Below are 26,531 nucleotides of genomic sequence, written 5' to 3' on the forward strand. Positions count from 1 at the left end.
TCACCAGCTGGACAGGGTAAATTAACCCTGATCATTAGGAGGAGATAACGATGCTTTACACAATGGAGGTAGGGAGGAAGGAATGTGTGCTTGATCCACTCAGGCAGCCTCCTGGTACTTCCTAGCCCACTGTAACTGCCGATGGACCTGTGTGGCAACCATAGCCCAATCTGAATAAGCCAGATTCCTCAGGAATGAAGGTCTCAGTCATACCACCAGGCAAGTCATTGAGTCGTACCAAGGTAAGGGGTAATTTAGAAAGGATGGTGGAGGAGGAAGACAAGTTCCATTTGTGACCCTGAGATCCAATGCAACATCAGGGGTTGTACTTTATTCCCTAACTTCTCTTTCCTGAGTTTTTCCTTTAGGAAGAGAGGCCTGTGAGAACCACGGAGAGAGTGCTCCTCTAACTTAGGTGGACACATAAGTCTGTGCAGTGCAGACAGGAGCCTGTGGGGGCCCTGAAAATGCATCTTTCAGATTTCCTACTTCAGGGAGCATAATTGACCCACAGACCAGCTGCTAAGCTCTGACGTCCATTACCATGTTTGTACTGAGGTTGTGCTTTGCCTAGGCGGCTCCCAGCTGATGACTGAGCATGGCAAGGATACTAAGCAGGCCCATACCTGTAAGACGCTGGCCTCCTCTGAAGGGTGACTTTGGCTCGAGGACTGCCCATTGTTTGGCTGAAATTTTCTTAAAACTGTGCTGAAGTCTAAGAAGTACCTTCTGTACTCCCTTCTTCCCTCCTCCTTAGTTTCTTCTGTCTTCTCCGTCATTGGGTACAGACCTGCATCACAGTCTGATGGCTCCACCAACTCCTTCTCCATTTTCCCTCAACGGCATTTCCTCTAATAAATCTCTTGTTACAACCAATCTCATCTTTAAAAAATGTTCTATTTATCTATATATTTATTTGTTGGTGGGGGGCCTGTGAGCATGAGTGGAGAGGGGCAGAGAGAGAGTCCCAAGCAGGCTCTGCTCCATCACTATCAGCACAGAGCCCACCGTGGGGCTCGAACTCATGAACTGTGGGATCATGACCTGAGCCAAAATCAAGAGTCAGATGGATGACCAACTGACTGAGTCACCCTTGTGCCCCACATGTAACCCTATCTTGAAATCTGCTTCTTGGAGGACCCAGACAAATACAGATGGCTTCTTTATGTCCGTGAGGCATTAGAGGCAGAGTGGCAAATATGCCAACCTTGTATACTAGGTCTAGTCAACTGGTAGTGGCTGCCGGGAGTGCTGAGTTGAAAAAGATTCCAGAGATGTATGTGGTCCACTGGAAAGAATGCCATGATCTATTGACATGTTCTGTCATGAGGGCAAGGGAAGAGGGTTTTGACCTTTCATTCATTGCTACTGATGATTTGGGATAGTCCCAAAGTCTCTATCAAGAAAGGTCAAAGTCAGAGGGGTATCTGTTGTATGACATTACGATAGTGAATGAATAATGCCAAATATAGCTAATTATTACTAATAATGATGACTACATTAGTAATAATGATATTCTTATTATATGAAATAATGATGTAGTACATAATGACTATATAAGATATGAATAACGATAATCCTTAATGATGAATGATAATGATAACATGATATTATATCATTAAGGAGCCAAAAGTGATGCAAATATACTATGTGGTTTGATTACATTGATAAGCAATAACATTTTCACACTGAAAGATGGTGTCATATGGAATTGAAAAAAAAAAGATACAAAACTTAAGGATGTGTTAGTAATCTCAGTCTCTGACTTGGGGTGACTGCTCTGATGAGCTAGTGTGACTATTTCTGTTTTTTTAATGGAGCCCCATCATAACATGATTAATATTCATTAATATTTCCTTTTACCTGATCTTATACTTGTGAAGTGATGTTCTGACATTAATTAGATTCTATAAGCAGATTTTCCTACTAGAAAGAGAATATGCAACCAGTTGATGTAGGTATTCGAATTTGTTGAGCATTTATTTCCTTCCTCTAAGAATAACTTTTAGTTTTATTTAATTATTATTATTTTGTCTGTTTTTAGAGAGAGAGTGAGCACACAAGCAGGGGAGAGGGACAGAGGGGGAGAGAGGAGAGAGAGAATCTTAAGCAGGCTCCACACTCAGCACAAGGCCTGATGCAGGGCTTGATCCCACAACCTTGGGATCATGACCTGAACCAAAATCAAGAGTCGGATACACAACAGACTGAGCCACCCAGGTACCCCTTAAAAAATCATTAAGATTTTTTTTTTAACATTCATTTTTGAGAGGCAGAGAGAGACAGAGCATGAGTTAGGGAGGGCAAAGAGAGAGGGAGAGAGGGAGACACAGAATCTGAAGCGGATTCCAGACTCTGAGCTGTCAGTACAAAGCCCGACGCAGGGCTCCAACTCACAAACCATGATATCATGACCTGAGTTGAAGTCAGACGCCTAACCAACTGAGCCACCATGCACCCCAAAAAATAATTTTTAAAAAGATAAAGTAATACATGCTTATCATTAAATAACATAAAGAATATAAGGTAAAAATAAAGATTACTTCTTATACAGTTTCCTTTCAGTCCTACTCAATGGGAATAACACTTTATTTTTTGTTGTAAATTAATTTTCTTCACAGGATATCTCATGCTCAACATGTTTTCTTTATGACCTTGTTTAAAAGGGATCTCTTGTGTATTTACTCAGAATGAACTAACAAAACTGAGTTTCTTCATACCCCAAATGGAGGGCCAATCCTTTCATTCAGAGTCCTTTTTATTTTCAAGGTCTGGTATGCTCTGCAGAAAGTGTAAGCTTTAGCTACCATTCACAGCATCGAGACCAATTTGGGGAGAATATGTATAATGTTTGCTCACTGCATTATATGGTTAATTCAGTCTTATGAAGTACCACTCATTTGTTTTTATGTGAATTGTCTTACTTAGTTTTTAGTTATTTTCTAGGAGTCTTTTTACTGCCCCACGGATAAAGTGGAGAGTAAGAAAAGTGACGTTAGTCTTAATGAGAACTCAGTATGCACCTACTTCAATGGTTTTAAAAAAAATGAAGAAGACAAATCTGAAATGATATAGGTTATAGATTGGCTTAAAAATTTTTTTTTACTGTTTATTTTTTGAGAGAGAGAGAGAGAGAGAGAAAGAGAGAGAGAGCAGGGGAGGGGCAGACAGAGAGGGAGATACAGAATCTGAGACAGGCTCCAGGCTCTGAGCTGTCAGCCCAGAGCCCAATGCAAGGCTTGAACCCACAAGCTGTGAGATCATGACCTGAGCCAAAGTCAGATACTTAACCAACTGAGCCACCTAGGTGCCCCTATTGGCTTTAAAAAAAATAAGGGTGAGATTATTATTATTATTGGTCATTTTCAAACTCAACACAATTTCTGATGAGAAAAATTAGTTCCCTAAGATGAGTAGGTTAGGTTTTTAATGTACATGAAATTTATTTCAAAAGATGTTTCTCAATGGAGAATATCTGGATCTTTATTGAAAGTGCTTTCATTCATGGATTTACAGATGACACCTTGAGGTTATGATTTCCAAGGGAAATTATTATTTTAGGAACAGAAAACACAACTTGCCAAAATAATGTTGATAAAACTAAAGACAAACATAATTTTGTAACTTTAAAAAAGCTTAAATAATAAAGAGGGAGAGACTACATTATTTTCATAAATGAACCAAACTTACAAAGTGTATTCATTTTATTTAAGGCTGAGTTTTAAAAATAATTTCATACAAAAAAAAACCTGATAAATTTTGTGAGAATAATTTTTTAGGTGGGACAAACATGATGGTGAACAATAATACACAAATCTGGTGGCTGTAGGGAAAAAATGAGAGATTTTTCATGTAGATTAAAAAGCAGAGATTTTCCAAAAGCAATTTATCCTTTTATCCTTTCATAAAATTATAATTAAATTTTCTTTCAATTAACAGGCAAAATATTACCGCAGAAGTAAAGATACTCTAAAACATTCATAGATCTACCTACCTACCCTCTCTCTCTTTTTTTGATTAAAGAAGACCTGGAATTATTGCCACACATTTATTATTTGCCAGTTTTCATAAAATGGCATGCTGTAAAGGTAGTTACAAAAATACACAGTAGAAATATCTTTGGAGAGGCTGTGATTTAGTAAATATTGCATTTGTTCAAGACAGTCATGGGGATGTAAGCCCAGTGCTCATATTGGCTCTATTTTTGTCAACTTTATTTTCTGATATTAGAAGTTAGACATGATTTAATAACTATTTGAGGCAGAATTACTGAATATATGCTCTTGATAAAATAAAGAACCCCAGCAACATGGGAATGTAGCCTCAGTCATCAGGCCCACTAGGACAGATAGACAGGTTTGCTCATCTCTTATTTGACATCAATGGTTGTTGCTTGAGGAGTTTTAATAGATTTATTTTGATCTTTTCTTTTTAAATTTAAGGTTACCCATGGGTTAGGCAAAATACCGAGATTAGAATGCAAATTTGCACACTGCCTTAATACTGACTTTATCTCTAGCTTGGGAGAAACAGCCTTCTGCCCTCTCGAGGAGCAGCTTCACTCGTCCTAATGCCGTGATTCTTAGTGCAGATGCTAAAATTAAAAATCCAATAAGACTAGGCATGGGTTTATCTATTATGCCATCCTGGCATAGGTTATCAGTTTGTCCTGGAAAGTTCCGATTTTATTATATTTTTTTTTTGTCTGTATTTTCATACATGTAAAGTGGAGCTTTTACTTTAAATATCAGCATAGAGGGATGGCCTTTTCAATGTCATCTGAGCAATAATAAAGGTTCTGAAGGCATACTAGTTTCCATGCAAATGCTATCTCATGGTACATAGATAATAAAACTTTATTAATAAAATACTAAAATACACAAAGGCACTCTCATGGTACATTTTTGGTTTTCTCAACTTACTAATTTCCAGGTCTGATAGGTCTAGTTTTTATAGATCCGACATAAACTTGATTATAGAAGCCAGGCCACCTGGATTTAAATTCCCAAAGGTACCACAACTTTGGGGGCACAAAATGAAATAACACAATAAACACATAGTAAAATCAATTTCTGTTTGATAGAAGGAAGGGCCCAGTAGAGCTAATCTGCTTTCTGAAAAATAATTAAGAATCCAAACTAATCACACATATAAACCAGTTTATTAGATTGTCAGTGATACTTTGAGACAAATTCAAGTTATTTTATTTTACTTTATATAAACAGAGGAAGGGAGGAAAGTTTTAAACTTCAAGCTTTGTTCAGCATGTGTGCAGTTAGCATCCACAAAAGCACCATTGGATATGGAAGAATTAGCACCACAGAATTTTAGGACCTAACTGTTAACATGCATCACTGGAAAAACTTGGAACATAAAAACTGAAGTGGTACGTGGTATGGTCTATTATAAACAATACAAGGCAATTTATGATTTGTTTCCATACAGTACAATACAATCACCAATCAATGAGAACTTTTTAAGTACAATACAGGACAAAAAACACTTTGTACCCTGTTAACACTAAAACAGTTACAGATTTAAAAACATGTTTCTTGTGAGAGGCAGTGGGTTGAAACTATCCCTCCTCCTCTTTTTAAATTGAGTTAAATAGTTACATGATCTCTTAAGAAAGTATTTTCAAATCTATGTCCCTCTACCTCAGTGCTGACAAATGGTTTTTTGAAAACTGAAAGGCTTGATGAATTGAAACAAAACAAAACAAAACAAAACAAAGCCAAAACCCGGTAAGAGTCAATAAGTACTCCAGTGTGGTGGAAGATATTCCACATAAGATGAGTTTGAAAATGATGCCAGTGGTGTTGACACTTGTCTTCCCTTCGGTGGAGGGATGTCAAGTACAGAAGCCTTGCATTCACGGTGAACTTCGGTTCATTTCTTTCACACAATGCCTTTATTCTGGAGTGTAACATAAGAGACTTATTCCTTATTCCTCAACTGTTTTTGTAGTGTCATAGGGCTGTTCCTTATGCTGGATTTGACAACAGTGAAAAGGGTTGGTATTCTCCCTGGATTTAGGGAAATTTGAGCTAAAGAAAAAATATTAATTTAAATTTAGCATATATGAAATTTTAAAGGGAGTTTCACTATTTTCACAGTACAAACCCATAATGAATATCATTGAAAACCTTTCTGTTAGAAAGCATGTAACAAACCCTCAATTTTAAGTTATGTCTAGGCCAATTTTGGCATATTAGAAGATACTGTATAAGAAATGTGCAATAAGAATGGATAGATACAGGTATATTCAGATCTCAATGCACTGATGCCAAGGAAAATATATTTTTACTCACCAAGAGAAGAATATACCTTGAAGCATCTATGCAGACACATGAATCAATCATGTATCTGCCCAACTTCTAATTCTGGAATAGTGATAACAGGGTCATTTAAGAAAAAGTATTCAATTACAGTATGGCAGCAATTTTATGTTGTATATATTTAACAGCAAAACATTTTTGAAAATAGAATCATTATTATACGGTAAGTTTACAATTCACCATTTCTATACTTGTAATACATGCGTTTATTTGTTTTCCCAGTTTAAAAAAAATCCCACTGAGACCAACATCTTTCAGAACAACAATCTAACATTAAACAAAACCTCCTAAGGAAAATATTCAGCATCACAGAGATTTGAGAAAAGTCTGTTTACTCAGCATCACAAAATACTCAATAGATCTACATTTAAGATTGTTCATGCCATGACAATTAACACACCTTTGGGTTAATATATCTTATTAAAAAAAAAGATACCAAGATACAAACCAAAGAATTGACATGGAACTTATTTTTAGTTTCTCCTTGGTAAGAGTAGACTGCTAATAAACTTGACTCCTGTCTGTACCATGTAATGAAAACTGCATCTATGAAGCAGCACTCACATTTAGCAAAACATTTAAAACTAGTGATAGAACAATGGCCACCACAGAGAAAGAATTAAAGATAAGTACAATTATAGACAAATGTTTTCTTCTTAAGTGAACTGCCCCCAAATGAAAAGGAAAGCAAAGTTTGTTTGCTTTGAAATATTCTTGTGTTAAAAAAATTTCTTGGATAAAAGAAAGCTAGCCTATGTTTTATAAATGTCAGAAAGATGTAAGGTTGAGCTTCAGAAAAAATTTAACTTTTGAAAAAAAATTATCCTAGGCTTTTTCTGCTGAATCACCTCCCTTGTATAAATCAACTATTAATTTTCTGAAGAGGGTACAGCTATACAGAGCAGCACACCCATAATACTGATTTAAATTTGATAATTTACCAGGTGGGGCTGACTTGAACATAGAAGAAACAAAACTAATTCTCAATGTTTTAGTTTAAAAAAACTCAACTAAACAAAACTGAGTTACGACAGGCTGGCATAATAATTTTGATTGCCCTTATATTTGACCAACACTTAAACACAAGGTAGTGCCAGTTAAAAATAAGATTTAAAAAACAAAAAGCTGACTAAAGATTGTTCAAGGAAAAAGCCTTCAAATTTTACATTTTTACCCCAAATGACTGTAGACTAACTTAGACTAACAGTTTTGCTATTATCACACATACTTTTGTTACTCTAGAGTTTTATTTCTGAATTGTTCATTGGTTCTACCATGTAACACAATTTTCTGTTAAGGTAAAATACTTTGAATTATTATATTATAAGAAGCTTTAGAAAAACACATAAGCAGGATAAATTTATAAAAGGATAAAGAATATTTTATGGGGTTTAGACAAATTCTATACAGACAAATAGCTAGTTTAAGGTAATAAAGTGCCTTCATTTCTAGGTAATTAATTTTTCATTAAAATATTTTAAGGCTTTATAAGAAACTTAACATTATTAGAAGTTTGATAATATACAGGGTTAGGCTATTAATTAGCATTCTTTCATAGGTCTTATTTCATTTAGTCTTTTAATCCATATTAGGTGCTTTTCAATAAACAGCAGCTTAAAATTATAAATTTGGATAATAAAGTCTGAATTCTTTTTGTGAGAAAAGAAAGATGTATAATTTCTAAATGCTCTGATTTGTACATAAGACTCGCATGTGGCTTATAACAACCTAGCTTATGTTATAATATGCAACAGCCAATGCCCCTCAACAAGTTCAACAGAATATTTATCCTATGGCAAACAGGGCCATCATTTCACTCATTTATATATTCTGTCGTCTTTACATTTAAAATGATTGTACAGCCTTAAATGGAAAAGGCCAGAGGAAATCTCAGATAAATTCTTCAAATACAGGCACAATGAGTATTTTTTATTGCAGTAGCTTATGCATAATCTGCACTGATGGATGCCACCATCCAATGTTAAAGCATTTATATTTGTTTTTATTTTACTTGTACCCATGGGTGTATCACAGTAAAATACTGGAAACCTAACAGAAGTGTCTGCAATAGCCATAATCATACAGAATTCTATTTTTTCTTGTCATTTCTCTTTGGAATGAATATACGAGGGTATTTTAAGCGATGCTGTGTAGTTAGTTACGTTGGCAGCCCCAGATTTTAAGATAAATTATGACTCTATGGATGTCAAGTTACTCAGTTGGTTATAGTCAATAAAAACTAATTAAAATGATTGAATATTGTTTTTCAGGAGTTTAGCTATTTTTATGAGATTACTAAAGTCAGGTGCCAGATCAAATGGCCATGATACCCAAAATGCTTATCTAACTACCACTGGATCAATTTTAAATTAAAGGTTTTTGAGGTTAGGATGGAAGAGGAAAGTTAAACCTCATTGCAAAGAACGGTTTAAATTAAATGTTCCACATAATTAGAGAAACGGGAAGTACCAGGAGGAAAAAGTGCCAGTATTAAAACCGAGTTTGGTTTTCAGTCTAAAGCCTAGTAAGAGTAACTCCTGGCAATTAAAAAAAATTAAAACAGCATAAATCTCTATAATTGCACATTCCTTTACCAAAGTGCCACAAGTTACCAAAAATTTTTTTAAATGCATCCGATGCTACTTTTCAAAATCAAAGTACATATAAACTTTTACCTTTTTCATAACAGCATAGTAGTTTTACAAATTTATCATAAATATAAGCAGGAAGTAATTATAACCTTCTAAAAACAGTATAGTGTGTTTTTAAAAAATAACTGTTAGAACCTTTGTCATTATGAAGATTCAAATCCAGGTATAGCCAAAGCATTCCCATAATATCCCAAAACATCATGAGAATTTATTTAGGCAAATTTTATTAGTACTCTGCCATGCAGTGCACAGACACCATAGCTTTTTTTTTTTAATATTGGTTTAGTTATCTTGTTTGAATCTGACTACATATTATACTCTCTTTAATCACTGAAGTGACAATATATGTGTAATAACTGAGTTCTGAAAACAGTATTAAACACTGAGGTTTCTAGCCTTAATTGCTCATTCCTATTAAGCACGGCAAAAATGTCTGATGCATGGGTTATTAATCTGCATGCTTCTGTCTCTTCATCTAAATGGAAATGTATAGTGATAATCTAATAAGGACAACAGGACATTAGAGACCAAAACACCCAATATATGGAATGAATAAAATAAGCAACTGTATAGAAATTCTCCATATCATTAAATTTGTTAAATCAGGGAAAGACAATAAAAAATAAGATCTCTTTACCAAGTAATAATTATATTAATATATAGTTTTAAAAATAAGTGGCATGCATATAATGAGGTTAAATTTTGAATGTTTTTATTGTTTGAACGTGATGAAGTTAAGCTACAGAGGTATGTCATTATAAACTGAGACCAAAAAAACAAACAAAACAAAACTATATTCTTCAGAGGAAAAAGAGTGTGTAAGATCATGATTCTCAATGACAGGTCATCTGCCTTCTGTTATGCCACAGGCTAAACATAGCGGTGTAGTGCCTCATTTAATTAGGATGAAAATGCTGGTAAAATGTAAAAATGCTAATAATAAAATAAGATTACTTTGTAGTCATGGAACATTAAATGACTATTGAAAAAGAACTCCTTCCTTTTCCTACAGTTTGATAATCTTAATCCTGGGTGTAAGAATGTCACCATATAAAAGGATATGAAAGAAATGCCCAATTCTATAAATTCTTCACCTTCTGAAGATATAGAATAGGATGTAAATTGGTATCTTAGTCCTCTAGGAGAATTCACAAACTTTAAAAACATAAGTAAAAGCAGAAAGAATCAGGCATGATAAATCACTGATAACAACTCCCCCAAACCCAATATACTGATAGGTTAATCACAGAAAGGTAGACATTCATTCTACATAATTTAATGAACGTTCTTTTAGTTTCTCAATATGAAAATACAATTGCTTGTTGGTAGATAACAGTCTTGGATAGTGGCAGCATTTAAAAATTGTTAAAGAAACACTTCAAATAAACACTGAAATGCAGAAGATTCTTAATAGAAGGTGAAGAATGGGGAAACCCCATGCTATATTTAATTCTTGCATTACCCAAAGTAAGATTGCGCAATCTCTCTTGTCAATACACACAGATATTTTCTTGGCTTTGTAAAATCTACCTAGGAAATTGTATTTACCTAATTTAGCTTTTCCCTGGTAGTAGTCCTTTAGCGCTGACATAAATATTGAAGATACCTATAAGAACCATTCCTACCATATAATTTAATCTTGTTTTCTATTACTCGGCTATTTTATAGCACTTGTCATTTCCAAAACGCTGCACAACTAATTATGATAGTTACTTCTCATTCTACAAGATGAACCAAGTTAATAAATTGCTTGTGCAGTGGTGGAGCTATACAGGGTTTTCAGAGATCCTATGTATCTTCTCTGTTAGATAGGCAGTTATCTGCATTGCCCTCTGCTATGTACCTTGAGGCTATGCTCCTTGAGGCCAAAGACTAGATCTCTTTGTCTGCTGTATACCCATACCTATCAGAATGTTTAGCTCGTGTTGTATGCAAAATTAATGTCTGTTGATTTAATGACTGAGAAACAGGACTGAGAAAATAAAACAAAGAACCTCAGCATACTGCCCCTCTCACCTTCAACCTCCAAGTGAAGAGCCATGTTTACCTCACTCTTGCTTCTCCACTACAATAGGCTAAGAGGTATTATTTGTCTGACACAATAGGGTTGTATTACTCACTTTTAAATCTCCCTGGAGAAGACCTTACAGTATGTGTCCTCCAGAGTAGCAATAACTCGACTCTTTCTACAACTACTCCTAAAACTAAATTATTCACCTTTCTTTTGGTCAACTATTTATTTAAAACAATTTTTTTAATGTTTATTTATTTTTGAGAGAGAGAGTATGCAAGTAGGGGAGGGGCAGAGAGAGAGGGAGACACAGAATCTGAAGCAGGCTCTAGGCTCTGAGCTGTGAGCATAGAGCTAGACTCAGGGCTTGAACTCACAAACTGCAAGATCATGACCTGAGCTGAAGTTGGGCACTTAACTGACTGAGCCACCCAGGAGCCCCCTTGAACAACTATTTAAATTAAAAGTTATGTTTCTGCACACAATAGACTATTCTTAAGCTAATTCAGGCATAAGGAATAGAGAAAATCCTCACTGTTGTAATCATTGGCATGAATATGCAGTCTATCAGAAGGTACCAAAAAGACAGACATACAGCAAAAGGGATTAGGGACTAGAGGTCCTTTAATTTTCTGGAAATTAGCGCAGAGAAGCTGAAATCCTTGAGAAAATAGTGATTTTAATGAACTAGGTTAATGTCACATTTAAACTAGATGATATTGAAAGTCTTTCCAGCTCTAAAATTCTACATTGTGCTAACTGGTTCCTCTTCTGGTAAGATGAGAATCTACTCAGTATTCAGAGTATATTTTAAAGTAGAAATGATAAACTTGAAAAATTTGATGTTTTGGAATGATTGAACAACTGTGAATATTAAGTTTTTTTAAACCACCTTTACTCCTTTTTTTTCCCCCAACAATACCATGTAAAGCCTTTTAAATCCTGAATAAATATAATTAAATTATATCAATATAGTCTGGATATTACTTTGCTGACAATACTTTATATTGTTAGCAAAATTAGTAGTGAGGAGTTTGCTCCTACTCCTACTACTTTACATGAACATGTCCCCTAAAGAATAAGTCTAAAGTACAATTCATGATCTCATTTCCAACTTCAAAGAGAGGAGGTGAAATTATTTCTTGTAAAAATTAGAATTATTGTTTTAAATCACAGTAGTGGAAAAAACCCAATGGCTATGACATTAAGTTTGAATTTCTAAATTACTGTATATGTTTATAAAAACAGCACTATTAATTAGAACACTTTGAGAAGCAACAAAAACAATACTAGTTTCCAAAACTAGGAAGCAAAATCTACCTTTCATTAGCCAGAACCTTAAAAATGTGGTAGGAGGAAAGATGATTCACTATCAGTGTTAATTTCTGTTAAGCTAGGACTTCTCAACACCCTCCAAGCAGAGTGTATTCCCTGGGAAATCAGGTTTATAATTCTTTATTTCACAACCTAAAACCTCTTTACCCTTCTACCATTAAATTGATATCATTACTCATACTCAAATGGGAAGAAGGGCCATATTCTCATTTTTCCACATGGCAACAAACAGCATTGGCAGTTAATTAAAATTAATTACTACAACTAAAATGATGATGAACTGCTGAGAGAATTCATGCACACTGCTCAAAAGTAGTTAATCATCTTTATAGTTTAGAACATAGATCCTTGAGGTTTGGTATGGCAGCATTGTAAGTCCTCCATACAGGTTAAATTATACTAATGAGATACTCTTTTTTTTTTTTAAGAATCTGTCTTTTTTTAAAAACATATTTATTTATTTTGAGAGAGAGAGAGAAAAACACAGCATGTACACAGGTGGCAGAGGGGCAGAGAGAGAGGGAGAGAGAAATCCCAAGCAGGCTCTACACTGTTAGCTCAGAGCCTGACACAGGGCTTGATTTCACAAACCGTGAGCTCATGACTTGAACCAAAATCAAGGAGTGGACAATTAACCTGCTGAGCCACCCAGGTGCCCCACTAATGAGATACTCTTGATAATTTAAATGTAACTGCTTTTTTATGTAAAATAAGACGAATGAGAAGTAAGACTTAAGCCAAATTGTATACTAAAGTAGGTTGTGTTAAAGGGAACTGTCACTTCAACATTTTTGGAATTATTAGAATGAAATATGAATGTGATAACAGAATTTAGGAACCATATGAGAAAAATAAGTATGAGAGGAGAGAAGGAATGCGTATTTAGTGGAGGGCAGAAAGAAATGAGAAAATCAGTGGATGTGAGGGGTTCGCAGAATGGACATAATCTGAAATTTTATTCTCTCAGTAATCTGGCACAACTTCTTATTCGTTTGAGTGCCTTTTTCCATAGAACCGATGCAAGCACTATAGTACTTTATCGTCATTTCTCCCCTTACTGAATAGTTGTATAAACTCTGAAAATGACATGATAACATTCCATAAAGTAAAGAAGGTGCTTGTTGTGTGTGTTGTTGATGTGTGCATTAGTGTTCTGGGACCTCTTTGTGGTTCTTCTTATTTAAGAATCTTAAAAGTGGAGATGGTTTGGGATGGACTAGCTGAGGGCCGGCTCAATCCTTGCCATTATGTAGTTAGGTCAAAATTCAGACTTCTTTTTGGTCACAATAAAATTCTCTTGAATCTCAACAGCAGATAGCAACAATTCATCCTTTAGGATCTGTTGGTATGCAATTTACTATGACTTCCTAGAATCACAGTATCGTCTTCACTTAAACTTATTACTGCTCCCAAATTTTAAAGAATCTTTGCTTAAAATGGCAATTTTTTGGTAAATCCAGTTAGAACTTAAAAAAAATGTGAACACAATCTGGATGTTGCTTTCATTGTATCTACTTTCCTTCCATTTGTATAAATTATGGAACATAGTGAGTTTGTAATAATAAAACTGAGCTCATAAGGTCTACGTTATTATACAATTTTAAGAGCGCATAAAAGCTACCAAGGCATCACCATATTGATGAACAGTGAAAGCATTCCTTCCAGCATGTTTTGATCATGGACCTATCATCAGAAGCATCTTCTCACTTGGAACTATTTTTCACATTTGCTTTCTGAGGTCAAAGAAGAAATACAAAGGGAAAGAAACAATGACAGATCCGCGGCCATTGCAATTGCTGAAGTGCAGTTGCCCAGTGTCTTTGTTGTTAATAGAACAGTTTAGAATCTCCCAGAAGAGTACCTCTTGATGCACATAACAGTAATTAAGGTGGGAGAGCCATTTGAATGTTAGGAGTACTGTCACTTAATATTAATATTGGAGGGTATTTTGTCTCCTTCATTCTTACTGTGGTTTTGCTGCCCCAATTTCAAAGGTAGTCATGTATCAATTAAGATACTTGGTTAAAAAAAAAAAAAAAAAAGATACTTGGTGACGATCTAATTTTTTTTGCCTGTTTTTTTTTTTACAAAAATACTATCCGTAATAAAAAGAAACTATTTAACTGGTAAACTCAACGACATGGATGATTTCAAAAATATTAGGCTAAGTCAAAGAAGCCAAGTACAAAAAACACATGTTCATTTATATACAATTCCAGAATAGACAAAACTAGCCTGTGGTGATACAAATCAGATCAGTGATTGATTTTGGAAGATGGGATTGGGGGAGGGTGGGGCTGTTGACTGGAAAGGGATACACAGAAATTTTCTGGTGTGAGAAAAATGTTTTATGTCTTGATATCCGTCAAAATGGATTAAATGATATATTAAGATTTGAGCATTTTACTGTATGTAAATTATAGCTTAATATAAAATGTGAAGGAGCATTGCCACTAAACACAATGTTCTTGCTGATGCATCAGAGATTAGGCGGCATTTTTCTTTTTTTCATTTTAAGACTTCTGCCTTGCAACTGTCCTATAAAGAGTAACATATCCTAGAATGGGATCCACGACTAATACTCTACAGAGAACATGGATTTTATATCAGGGCACTGAACTAAACCAGATTTTTTATTGCTGGAGAAAAAAGAAGACAAATTCTTACATGGACCATACTGAATGTATTGGCTCTAAGAAAAGGATATAAAACCTCTCACGCTTAAAACATAGCCTAGAACAGAAAAAAGTTTTTAAGTTAAATTTATCACCATGAAAATATTAATTTATAAAGCTATAAAAAATCAATAAAAAATGTGGCTCAAATACTACTTAGAAGTGATCATGGCAGTATGGCCTTCAGTCTTATTTCCCCAAGGATGAGTGAACACAATAGCTCAGTAGTATTCCACTGGTATACTGAGGGACTTAAAACATGGGAAGGAAACAAGATTTTACTTTTGCTACTTTGGTGCATAATCAAGTGTATTTATTGAGTATCACATTTTAAAACCATTTCGAATGCCAATGTTTGGGGCTTAATTTATGATCACCTTGCCACTTCAAATGTAAGGGGCCACGTGTTCATCAACTTTAAAGAGGTTACATTATCCAATGAATATTCCAATTCCCTAAAGAAATAACCTTATTACCCTATCTGACAATTCAAAATAAATAAGCAAAACAATTCTATTAGTTCTGAGAAGAAAGTAGTCATGCCTTGAAAAGAATTTATCTACATGTGATGCCAAGTATTCATGATAAAAATTAAAACTAAGATCAGGGGCACCTGGGTGGCTCAGTTGGTTAAGCACCAGACTTTGGCTCAGGTCATGATCTCGCGGCTCATGGGTTCCAGACCCATATTGGGCTTTGTGCTGACAGCTCAGAGCCTGGAGCCTACTTTGGATTCTGTGTCTCCCTCTGTCTCTGTCCCTTCCCCACTCGTGCTCTGTTTCTCTCTCTCTCTGTCAAACATTAAAAAAAAAAACCCTAAAATCAAAAGCCAGATAATAATTTCTCCATTTCATTTCTTTCTTTTCCAATTCAAACCCACCAAATGTTTATATTTTAAACCCACATGTCATACAGCAAATCTAAAATACATAATTTTACTACTCATCAATATCTCCACCTGAGATTAGACAGAAAAAAATGAAAAAAAAAAAAAAAAAAAAGCAATTTCCCTAGCATAATGCCTGGCCTATGGGAGCAACTCAGTATTTGTTGAATAAATGAATGCATGCTTTTGTTTCCCTTGATTACCATTTCTTACCTCACACAGGGGCTTCTTACTGCACATTAAAAATTCAGTATGATTGAAAAGGAAAAGCACAGACATTTACTTAGTAAAAGACAGCAATGCTCTGAAACCCCTAAACCACATGTCATTATTGCTTCTACTGCTTTTGTTCACGTAAAAATCACATAAATATAAAGTCAACACAATTGTGAAATAATAACAAATTGATAGAATATAACCTAGATTTTTGGCTATAGAATTTTCCTTAAAAACTCAGTTAATGACGCTAAAGGACATGGTTTGCTTCTCTATACTGAACAATAAAAACTTTTGTAATTAATAGAATGGATAGTTGTGAGACATTTTACATAAACATATCTGAGATAGAGATTTAGAGTTTCATTAAGTACCAAAGACAAACAAAATACCGAGTGCTAGAAGATAGAAAGAATATAGCTCAAGATTATATGAAATGAGAAAAGCTCAGTATCAAGATGATGGTCTGTAGAAGCCTCTTTATGACAGTAACTGAGGCCAGTAACTATAATGGTTCCTTTACTATCCTGAAACCAAGGGTTAAAGTATGTATTAACTATTGAAAAGCTATTTTTTTTTCAGTCAGAAATGACCCACAACCATAATCCTGCAGTGTTTTCAACTTTAAAGTAAACAAGTGTGAAAACCCTTCCAGCTGACAGAAGAAAATAAATATTCTGAATAAAGTCCACATACTATCTCCTACTGATTTGCAAGCAAAATAATAGAGAAGTAGACTCTGAGTAGTGGAAGGACAACTTACTAAAACCTAGTTCTGGTTCTGAAATGACTGGTTAGATGATTACAAAAAAACCACACACTGTTATAAAATCAGGGTATGGCATGATTCCAAAGACTCTTTCTGGTTGAAAAAAAAAATTAAAGTTAAAGGCAGATTTAGACAAGAAAATCTTAAATTGTCAAGTCACTAAGTAAACAGGTGAATATAATCCTTTCAGAAGTGGGGTCATTGATCCCCAAATCATGCAAACTAAGGACCATCTTTTAAAAAAATATTTTATTTTTAAGCAATCTCTACACCCAACGTGGGGCTCAAACTTACAACCCTGAGATCAAGAGTTGTACGCTCTCCAACTGAGCCAGCCAGGCACCCCATGATCATCCTATTAAAAAATGAAACAAAGCTGTATTGATTCTCACCAGCAATACAATTATGCTTTGATATTTCCCAGCCAGTGGATAGTTTATTCAGTTTCTTAATGGTCTTTTGATAAACAGAAATTTTTAATTTTGGTGAAGCATTAATTCTTAATTTTTTTTATAAAAGTCAGTGCCTTTTGTTTCCTGTCCAAGAAATTTCTGCCTACATAGTTGTGCACTTTTATATTTGACTGGCAATAGCTTCAAGAGATTATAACTAGCTTCAAGAGATTATGACTACTGCTATAACCGAGAGTTTTTGTGGTAAAAGGAGGCTCCCTTCTAATTTTTTTTAATGTTCACTCATTTTTGAGAGAGAGAGAGACAGAGTGCCAGCAGGGGAGGGACAGAGAGAGGGAGACACAATCTGAAGCAGGTTCCAGGCTCTGAGTTGTCCACACAGAGCCTGATGGGGGGCTCGAACTCACGAACTGTGAGATCATGACCTGAGCCAAAGTCAGACACTTAACCAAATGAGCCACCCAGGCGCCCCAAATTTTACATAATTTTGTTATACTTTCTGGGGAACTGTCTATGTAATGGGTTGGGAAGAATTAATAATGATGTTATTAGTATTTATTAAATGCTTATTATGTGATAGAAACTTTGCTAATCGCTTCAATTTTTTTAAAGAGAATTCTGGTTGGCTATAGTTTCTGTGAGGACAATAAATCTTATCTATTTTGTTATTGGTACATCCTCTGGACCAAGAAGATTTGCCCCAGAACAGTTTATAATAAGTATAAGCTGAATGCTGATTGAATGAATTTTCACAATAGCTCTACAAAGTTAATATAATTTTCCCCAAATTACACAACATTGACAGAATCTGGACTTGAACCCAGGACTGGCTGACGTCAAAGTCTGTACAGCCAAAGTCTGTACTGGGGCCACAAAGACTGCCCGATGACTCTGGGGGAATCCACAACCTAGAGATACAGCTAAAATTACTGCCATTACTTATAGGGACAAAGGGAATGGTTTAAAGTTATTGTTGTTTTATTCCTCTCCTAACAAAAAGCAGAAGTGGAACTTCTATGAAGCTCCTTCTTGATAATCTTAAGCATATTGATCTTTTTATAAAACTATGTGGTAATTTGTGCAGATTGAGCTAATATGAAACTATTACAGGGACAGAAAAATACAATCTGCATGCAAAATTTAGAACTCAAGTCTCCTAACTCCTCAGTGATGCTGCAAAACCATGGTTAATTGAGAATGCCAGGAGCAAGGTTATTTATTTAATGGAATTCCTAGTCAACAGACCTTTAACTACAATACTTTTTAATCCTACTGAAATTGAATCCTATTGAATACTGAATGAATACAATATAGTGAGCATAATTAAATTTTGTATGAATGAGGATACTTCAGTGCTCTAGAATCTATTGTTAACAACTATAATCACCGCAGGGACACCAAACAATAACAACAAAACAAAACTATAATCACCAGATAATGATGTAAATGAAGAATATGTAGGTTCCTGAGTTAATTTCATATAAACTTAGAATATCCTTTTCAAATTATTATGGGGTCATTTATCTTTGCTCCTAAGAGTTTATGAAAAAAATTCTCTAGTTGCTTTTTAATTGTTTACTGAACTGACTGTGAAAAAGAAGTATTTTTATTTCTTAAATTCTGTAAATTACACTTTTTGAAGGCTACACTGCAATCAATGCAGGTGCCATGACAAGATTTGTGATGACAAGACAGCTAGGGATCTGTATTCTAGTCATTAGGATCAAGTTCTGGAAGGTTCACTAAGGTGGGAGCTCAGGAAATAGATTAAAAAATAGTGATGGTCAAAAGAGGAAAAAAGGCTGAATCTAGGCAAATGACTTGTGTATATTGATTACCAAAATATGATTTGATATGCCTTCTGCCAGGGCCAAAACTCAGAATACTGAGTGCAGAATTGAGCCTAAAGATGTGATGAAAACAGAAAAATGTGTAGAATGCATTTCAAAAAACTATTTAAATTAGTTATAAAAGCATCTGCTTCTGTTGGTGGGAATGCAAAGTGGTGCAGCCACTCTGGAAAACAGTATGGAGGTTCCTCAGGAAACTAAAAACAGAACTACCCTACGATCCAGCAATTGCACTACTGGGTATTTACCCAAAGGATACAAAAATACTGATTCGAAAGGACACATGCACCTCGATGTTTATAGCAGCATTATCAACAAGAGCCAAACTATGGAGAGAACCCAAATGTCCACCAACTGATGAATGGTAAAGAAGATGTGGTATATATATATATACAATGGAATATTACTCAGCCATCAAAAGAATGAGATCTTGCCATTTGCAATGATGTGGATGGAGCAAGAATGTATTATGATAAGTGAAATAAGTCAGTCAGAGAAAGACAAATACCATATGATTTCACTCACATGTGGAATTTAACAAAGAAAACAGATGAACATATGGGAAGGGGGAAAAAGAGAAGAGAGGGAAACAAACCACAAGAGACTCTTAATGGTAGAGAATAAACTATGAGTTGACAGAGAGTAGGAGATGGGCTAGATGGGTGATGGGTACTAAGGAGGGCACTTGTTGTGATGAGCACTGGGTGTCATATGTAAGTGATGAATCACTGAATTCTACTCCTGAAACCAATATTTCAGGAGTATGTTAACTAACTAAAATTTAAATTAAAAAAAAAATGTGCCTAATTCACAGAACCAGAACAAATAATTCTGAAATTTGCATGGAACCCCAAAAGACTCTGAATAGCCAAAGTAATCTTGAGAAACAAGAACAAAGCTGGAGGTATTACAATCCTAGATTTCAAGATATACTACAGAGCTATAGTAATCAAAACAAGATGTTACTGGCACAAAAACAGACAAACAAAACAGAGAACTCAGAAATAAACCTGTGGTCAATGGTCAATTAATCTATGACAAAGGAAGCATAATATACAATGAGGAAAAGACAGTCTCTTCAATAAATAGTGTTGGGAAAACTGGACAGATACATACATAGGAATGAAACTGGACCACGTTTTTACACCATATACAAAATAAACTCAAAATGAATTACAGATTTAAATACAAGAACTGAAATCGTAAAACTTCTAGAAGAAAACATGGAAAAAGCTCTTTGACATTTGTCTAAGCAATATTTTTTTGGATACGTCTTCTTAGGCAAGGGCAACAAAAGCAAAGACAAATAATTTGAGCTACATCAAACTAAAACAACTTTTGCACAGTGAAGGAAACCACCAACAAAATGAAAAGGCCTACTACTGAACGGGAGAAGATACTTGCAAATTATGTATCTGTTAAGGGGTTGACAACTAAAACATATAAAGAACTCATACAACTCAATAACAACAACACAAAAGAAACAATCTGATTAAAAGATGGGTGAGGACCTGAACAGACATTTTTCCAAGCAAGACATACAGATGACCAACATACACACGAAAAGATGCTCAACATCACTAATGATCAGGGAAATGCAAATCAAAATCACAATAAGATCTCACCTCACACCTGTCAGAATGGCCATTATCAAAAAGACAAGAAGTAACAAGTATTGGTGAGGACATGGAGAAAAGGCAACTCTTGTGCACAGTGGTGGGAATATAAATTGGTGCAACCCCTATGGAAAACTATATGGAGGTGCCTCAAAAAATTAAAAATAGAAATACCACATGATCCAGCAATTCTACATCAGGATATTTATCTGAAGAAAACAAAAACATTTAAAAAGATATGTTTCCCTTATATTCACTGCAGCATTATTTACAGTAGCCAAGGTATGGGAGCAACCTAAGTGTTCATCGATAGATAAACGGACAAAGAAGATGTGATATGTATATAATGGAATATTACTCAGCCATAAAATAGAATGAAATATTGCCATTTGTGATAACATGGATGGACCTGGAGGGTATTATGCTAAATGAAATATGTCACAGAAAGACAAATACCATATGATTTCACTTATATGTGGAATCTAAAGAACAAATGAACAAACAAAACAGAAACAGACACATAGATACAGAGAATAAACTGGTGGTTGCCAGAGGGTAAGGGGGAAGGCAGATGGGCGAAACAGGTGAAGGGAATTAACTTCCAGTTATAAAATAAATACATTTTGGGGATGTGATGTACAGCAGAGGGGATATAGTCAGTAGTATTGTAATAACTTTGTATTGTGACAGATGGTAACTAGACCTACTGTAGTGATCATTTTGTAATGTATAAAAATACTGAATTACTCTCTTGTACCCTTGAAACCAATGTAATATTGTATGTCAATTATAATAAAAAACTATTTAAATTATCTGTAAAAACATGTGCTTAATTTTACCAAATTGTGATTTCAAGTTTACCATTTAAAATTTCTGTAATGTTTTTTAAGAAGGCTGCAGTGAGAAGTGGGCTCCTTATAAACCTCGGAATTTTATTAGATTGCTAAGTGACATAGTAAATCATTTAAACCTGCCAGGTCCTGTTTTCTTCATCTGTTAACTGAGGTTAGAGATAATGAACAAAACTAATCTAAATCAGTATTCTCATCAGGATGAAATGAGATACAATATGTGAAGGATCTTTGAAAAATATGTGAAATTATATGCAAATTATTGTAATTGAAATTCCATATTCTTTTTACATTTAATTTAATTAGAAATTCCAGTTATGGAAAAACTTTGAGGACGAATGAATCTTTTGTATCAGTAGCTAATTGAATTTATCCATTAGTGACTCTTCTTTGCAATGTATCTACTGAAAATGATTATAGTTTCTGATTTACCAACACAGTAACAGTAGAATCAGGCTCATTTCACTTGGCTAAGATATTGGTGAGATTCGTAGCTGGGAACACTGATGGGTTTTTGTAAATCCAGACATATGGAGAGAAAAGGAGTTTGTGAAGATATTGTATGTGCAAAGAGAGTGAAATAAAATTAAAGTGAGGTTAAATACTAAAGCCTAGAGCAGGGAGGGCAAATATAGGATATGATGTTTACTACTTCTTGTCTTCCTCCACCTCTCCCCACCTCGGTCTCCCATGCACACACAGAAACCACAGCAGTCTTTTATGATGAACCTGCATGGGGCTTCACATTCATCTCCAACCTAGAATTTAGGAAATCATTACCTTGAATACAGTAGTCACATGAGATGAAACACAATCATTATTTTCATCCTTGGACATCAAATGAGATTTGGAATGGATAAGACAAAATTATTATTTAAAACAGTGCTATTCTCTAAATCTGCATCAGTGAAATATATTTTGAGCATTACAACAGGATGTAGATAATTAAATCATATTTAAAGGATAAAATTGTTAACGGGAAAATAATATTTGGCATTTTATAATGCTTCAAACACACTTCTCATACATACCAACACACTGCTTAGCACATGGCAGATAATCAGATGAGTATCCGTTGAATGAAAAATATGAAAGTTCAATTGGCTTCCAAAAGCTGCTCTGAATCAAACAATTTTGGACATGGCACACTTAAAGCTAATAGCAGTGGCATATTTTTCTTTTGTAAATTCTTGGATCTTTAGCCCCTAGCATAGCACCTGGAACAAGGTAGCCACTCAACATCCATGGGTGAAAAGAACAGGATCATTTATCTATTGAACAAAGGAAAGAATATTTCTGAAGTAAAATTTAGGAGGTGCAGGAAACAAAAGGTCCCATATTCTACTGTATCTTAACCTGTGAGTCAGTCCTTGACATAGTGTTTATCAGGTTTTAAAGTTATTGCTTTCATTCATCTTGTTGCCATTTTGATTTGTCTGTGAAGTACTGTGATCTTGAAGCAAGGAGATTTCAAAGGCAAAGCAGGAACAGGATCAGTGGTGATTAAGTGAAGAGAGATGATTTAAGCAATCAACACAGTGCTAGGTATGGAGGGGAAAAGAAAAGAGGAAGAAACAGTCTCTGGTCTTAAACTCAATAAAAAAGGGGGATTAGGCAAATCAGAGAGAAGAACAGTGCACTGAAATACTTCACTGAAGCAACCATATCTAAATGTGAAGGATGCCAAGGAGGAATGGATGGTCAATAAATGCCAGATGAAACAAAGATGATGCGGAGAAATTGAAGATAACTGTAATCGGAGTTTTTATGACTGCAGGGATATAGAGATTGAAAGGTTCTTAGGAATCATCTGTTATGAGCCAATCCCCACAAGTGAGGAGTAAACAAGCTGGGGCCCACAGAGGTTAAATGCCTCCCCCTGGGCCAGCTACAAGGCCCAGAGTCAGGGCTTCTAACACAGAGCCCTGACCTCTATACCACACTACTGCACAACGGGAGGGAAAAGGTGAGACCTTAGGATTCTTAAAATTCCATGAATGCTTGAAATAATAGTCTGAGTAATACGAATAAATTGGGGGAGGGGGACTTTATTAATTATAGCACAGATGTAGTGAGTAATTTGGCAATGACTTTCATTTTATAGTCATTTTGTGACAGAAGTTTTAAAACTAATCATTTAGAATTAAATTATTGAAACTCTAATGTAGGAATCAAATTCTGGGTTTAACTAAGATTGATTTTTTTTCCATATAAACTATAAAAAATTTCCATCAAATAAAATGTAGATGTTATGTAGTATAATCTGAAGACAGAAGCAAATCACTTTAACAGAAGGTACTGCTTGAATCCCAGCTTGATAAGTCATTAAATGTAATATTTCGGTCTTTTAAAAAAATAAGTCAAACAGTAAATGGTGATTAACAAGCCAAATTGCACATAATAAGTTAATGACCTGAAGGATTCCTTAAATAGGAGTAGAGTTCAATAATGCTTGGAGAACAACAATGCAAATTAGCTTCAGTTATTATAAATCCAATAGGCATTCTTTATTCGAAGTAAATTTAATATTATAATTGATAAAGCATGTAAATAATTGTCAAAAAATGCTCAGAACTTAGGGAATTTTCAGGCTGAAGGTTTTACTATATTAGATACAGAGTCTTACTGACAAAATATTAGTGCCTAGCTTATGTTAGAGACGTTAGAGGAGAGGTTAAGTTCTAGGTTGTTGGCAGTGTGTGCCTTTGAGAATTGCGTGGCATGAAACGAATTTCTGTGATGTTGGGGTGGTCATGGTGAGCAACGAAGAAAGATCTTAAATAGTGATGGGGCACTGGAAAGGAAAAAGAATAATTGCTTACTATGTTACTGAACCAGATGCATTACAACTCTTTCACTAAATATTTTCAACTCAAAAATTTTTCCTCGTATTGAAAAAACATTTCTAAAAAAAAAAAAAACCAGAAACAAAAACAAAAGAAAACATTTCTAATTTTATAGTGGAGATCAAGGAAATAATGAGATTCAATTTTAAAGAATTTTCTTTGAAGTAAATATCATCAGTATGTTGCAATAGATCATTAAAGAAATATCTGGGTGTACAAAAATTATGAAATTATTTAAAATTGCTGTAAATAAATAGCATTTGTCTGAAAAAATCATATACACTCATATTATGAATTGCTAAATTCATAAAACGAAGAATGATTCGGTTATCATTATCCAAGAATCACTATCAACTGGTTTTTGTGTTAGTTCCAAGATAATTTAGGCCAAGAACAGGCACATTTTTTTCCATGTTAAAATCCAGCATAATACTCATAATTATAGTATTTCTGTTTATTTAGATGGAGATTGCTTATAGGATTTAAAACTTTATCCATTTCTTTAGAAAATTTTAATAACAGAGGAAGAAGAATTTTAAAGAACTTAAAAAATAAGAATTTTAAGAATGTTTCTTGGGTTTGGGTTTTTCTTATTGCCAATGATTCCTGAACTAGCGTTTGAAACACCCATTTGCAGAAATGCATTTTTATATATGCCTATTTCTCCCAGATTATATTTCTAATGAAGCTGCTTAGAGGTAAAGTTTCATATTGTACTCAGCAAAGATTTTGAAAGCATTTGGTGAACATTAATTCTGCCAAATTCCAGAAAAATTTCTAATCAACTTCGTAAGTAATGAGAAAATCCTAGAATGTACGTAGGAAAAATCTACAGAAATTCCATGATTTAATTTCCTTGGTAATTCTAACCTCACACCTTCAACAAACAAACAAACAAACAAACAAACAAACAAACAAACAAATATACAAAAACTGTCCCTCTGGAATCCCCTAGGTCTCATGAGCAATAAAGGTTACTCTTCCTTGTAACTCAGAGGAAAGTTTCCAGGACCAAATATACTTCATTTGCAGCCACCCAAAGATTCTAAGGATTGCTTAATAAATACAAGCACAATTGTTTGCAATTGTAAACCTTTTTACATGTGAGAATTATAACAACAGGATATATGTATCATACCTGGAGAGCTAAGTAGAAATAATCAATAGCCATAAACCAATCCACTACGGATGGGCGAAGGTTTAAGCAAATATCTTGCTTATTTAAAAAAAGAGAAAAAAGTACACTGGTGGTTGCCAGGGGATGGGGTGGAGGAATTAGACAGTTTTTCAATGGGCTTAGAGTTTCAGTTTTGCAAGACAAAAAAGTTCTGGACATTGGTGGTACAACAAGGTGAATGTACTTAACACTAATGAACTGCATATTAGAAATGGTTAAGATGGTAAATTTTGTTATGTGCTTTTTAAGCCACAATAAAAAAAAATTGAACTAGACCAGAAAAGTGAGTTATTCAGACTGATTAAGGATATTTTTTTGTACTCCTAATAAATTGTAAGTTTATATTTAAAAAAGAAAATTGGGAAAGGTCATTTTTGAGACTTAGAGGGTCATCTTGTGAAAAGGTGAAAGACAAATCACCCATGTACTTAACTCAGGCTGGAAAGACAGAATATTTTGGTTTTGACATCTGGGGAATATGTAACTAGTGGTTACATGTCAAGTAGTTTGAATTTGAACATTGGAGGTGGGGGAGAAACTAGCATTCCCAGCAATCATTGCCCAGAAAGCTAGACAATATGATAGTACGACATCTTAAATATTTGGGTTTATGTATTTAGCCTCTCTGTGTTTAAAGTGGGCCCTAGATACTAGTTGTTAATAGGATAAACAAAAAATCGTTTTGGCTGACAGTATTAAAACCTAAACAATTCCAGCTGGAAAGATGATGTGGAAGAAAGAATGCAAGTCTAAGGCCATGACAAAGAATGCAAGTCTAAGGCCATGACAAAGAATGCAAGTCTAAGGCCATGACAAAGAATGGCCCCCACACCATTCAGAAAGAGCAAGATTAAAAAGCCTATTTCTGAACCCCACTCTGGACCAACTAAATCATAA

At 34.6% G+C, this 26,531-nt stretch overlaps 1 protein-coding gene across 2 annotated transcripts in view; it reads right to left on the bottom strand.

Moving 5' to 3' along the window:
* Window positions 1-5,142: 5,142 nt before the first annotated feature.
* The window catches only part of PURG (purine rich element binding protein G), a 37,070-nt gene continuing 15,681 nt past the window's right edge, over window positions 5,143-26,531 (bottom strand). For both annotated transcript variants that reach the window (XM_045055347.1, XM_023252442.2), the window contains one exon: window positions 5,143-6,047. In XM_045055347.1, the coding sequence (XP_044911282.1) occupies window positions 5,945-6,047 (103 nt within the window). In that variant the 3' untranslated portion in view covers window positions 5,143-5,944. The remainder of the gene's footprint in view (window positions 6,048-26,531) is intronic.

This window comes from Felis catus, chromosome B1 (assembly GCF_018350175.1).
Source record: "Felis catus isolate Fca126 chromosome B1, F.catus_Fca126_mat1.0, whole genome shotgun sequence".
Taxonomy (NCBI): Eukaryota; Metazoa; Chordata; class Mammalia; order Carnivora; family Felidae; genus Felis; species Felis catus.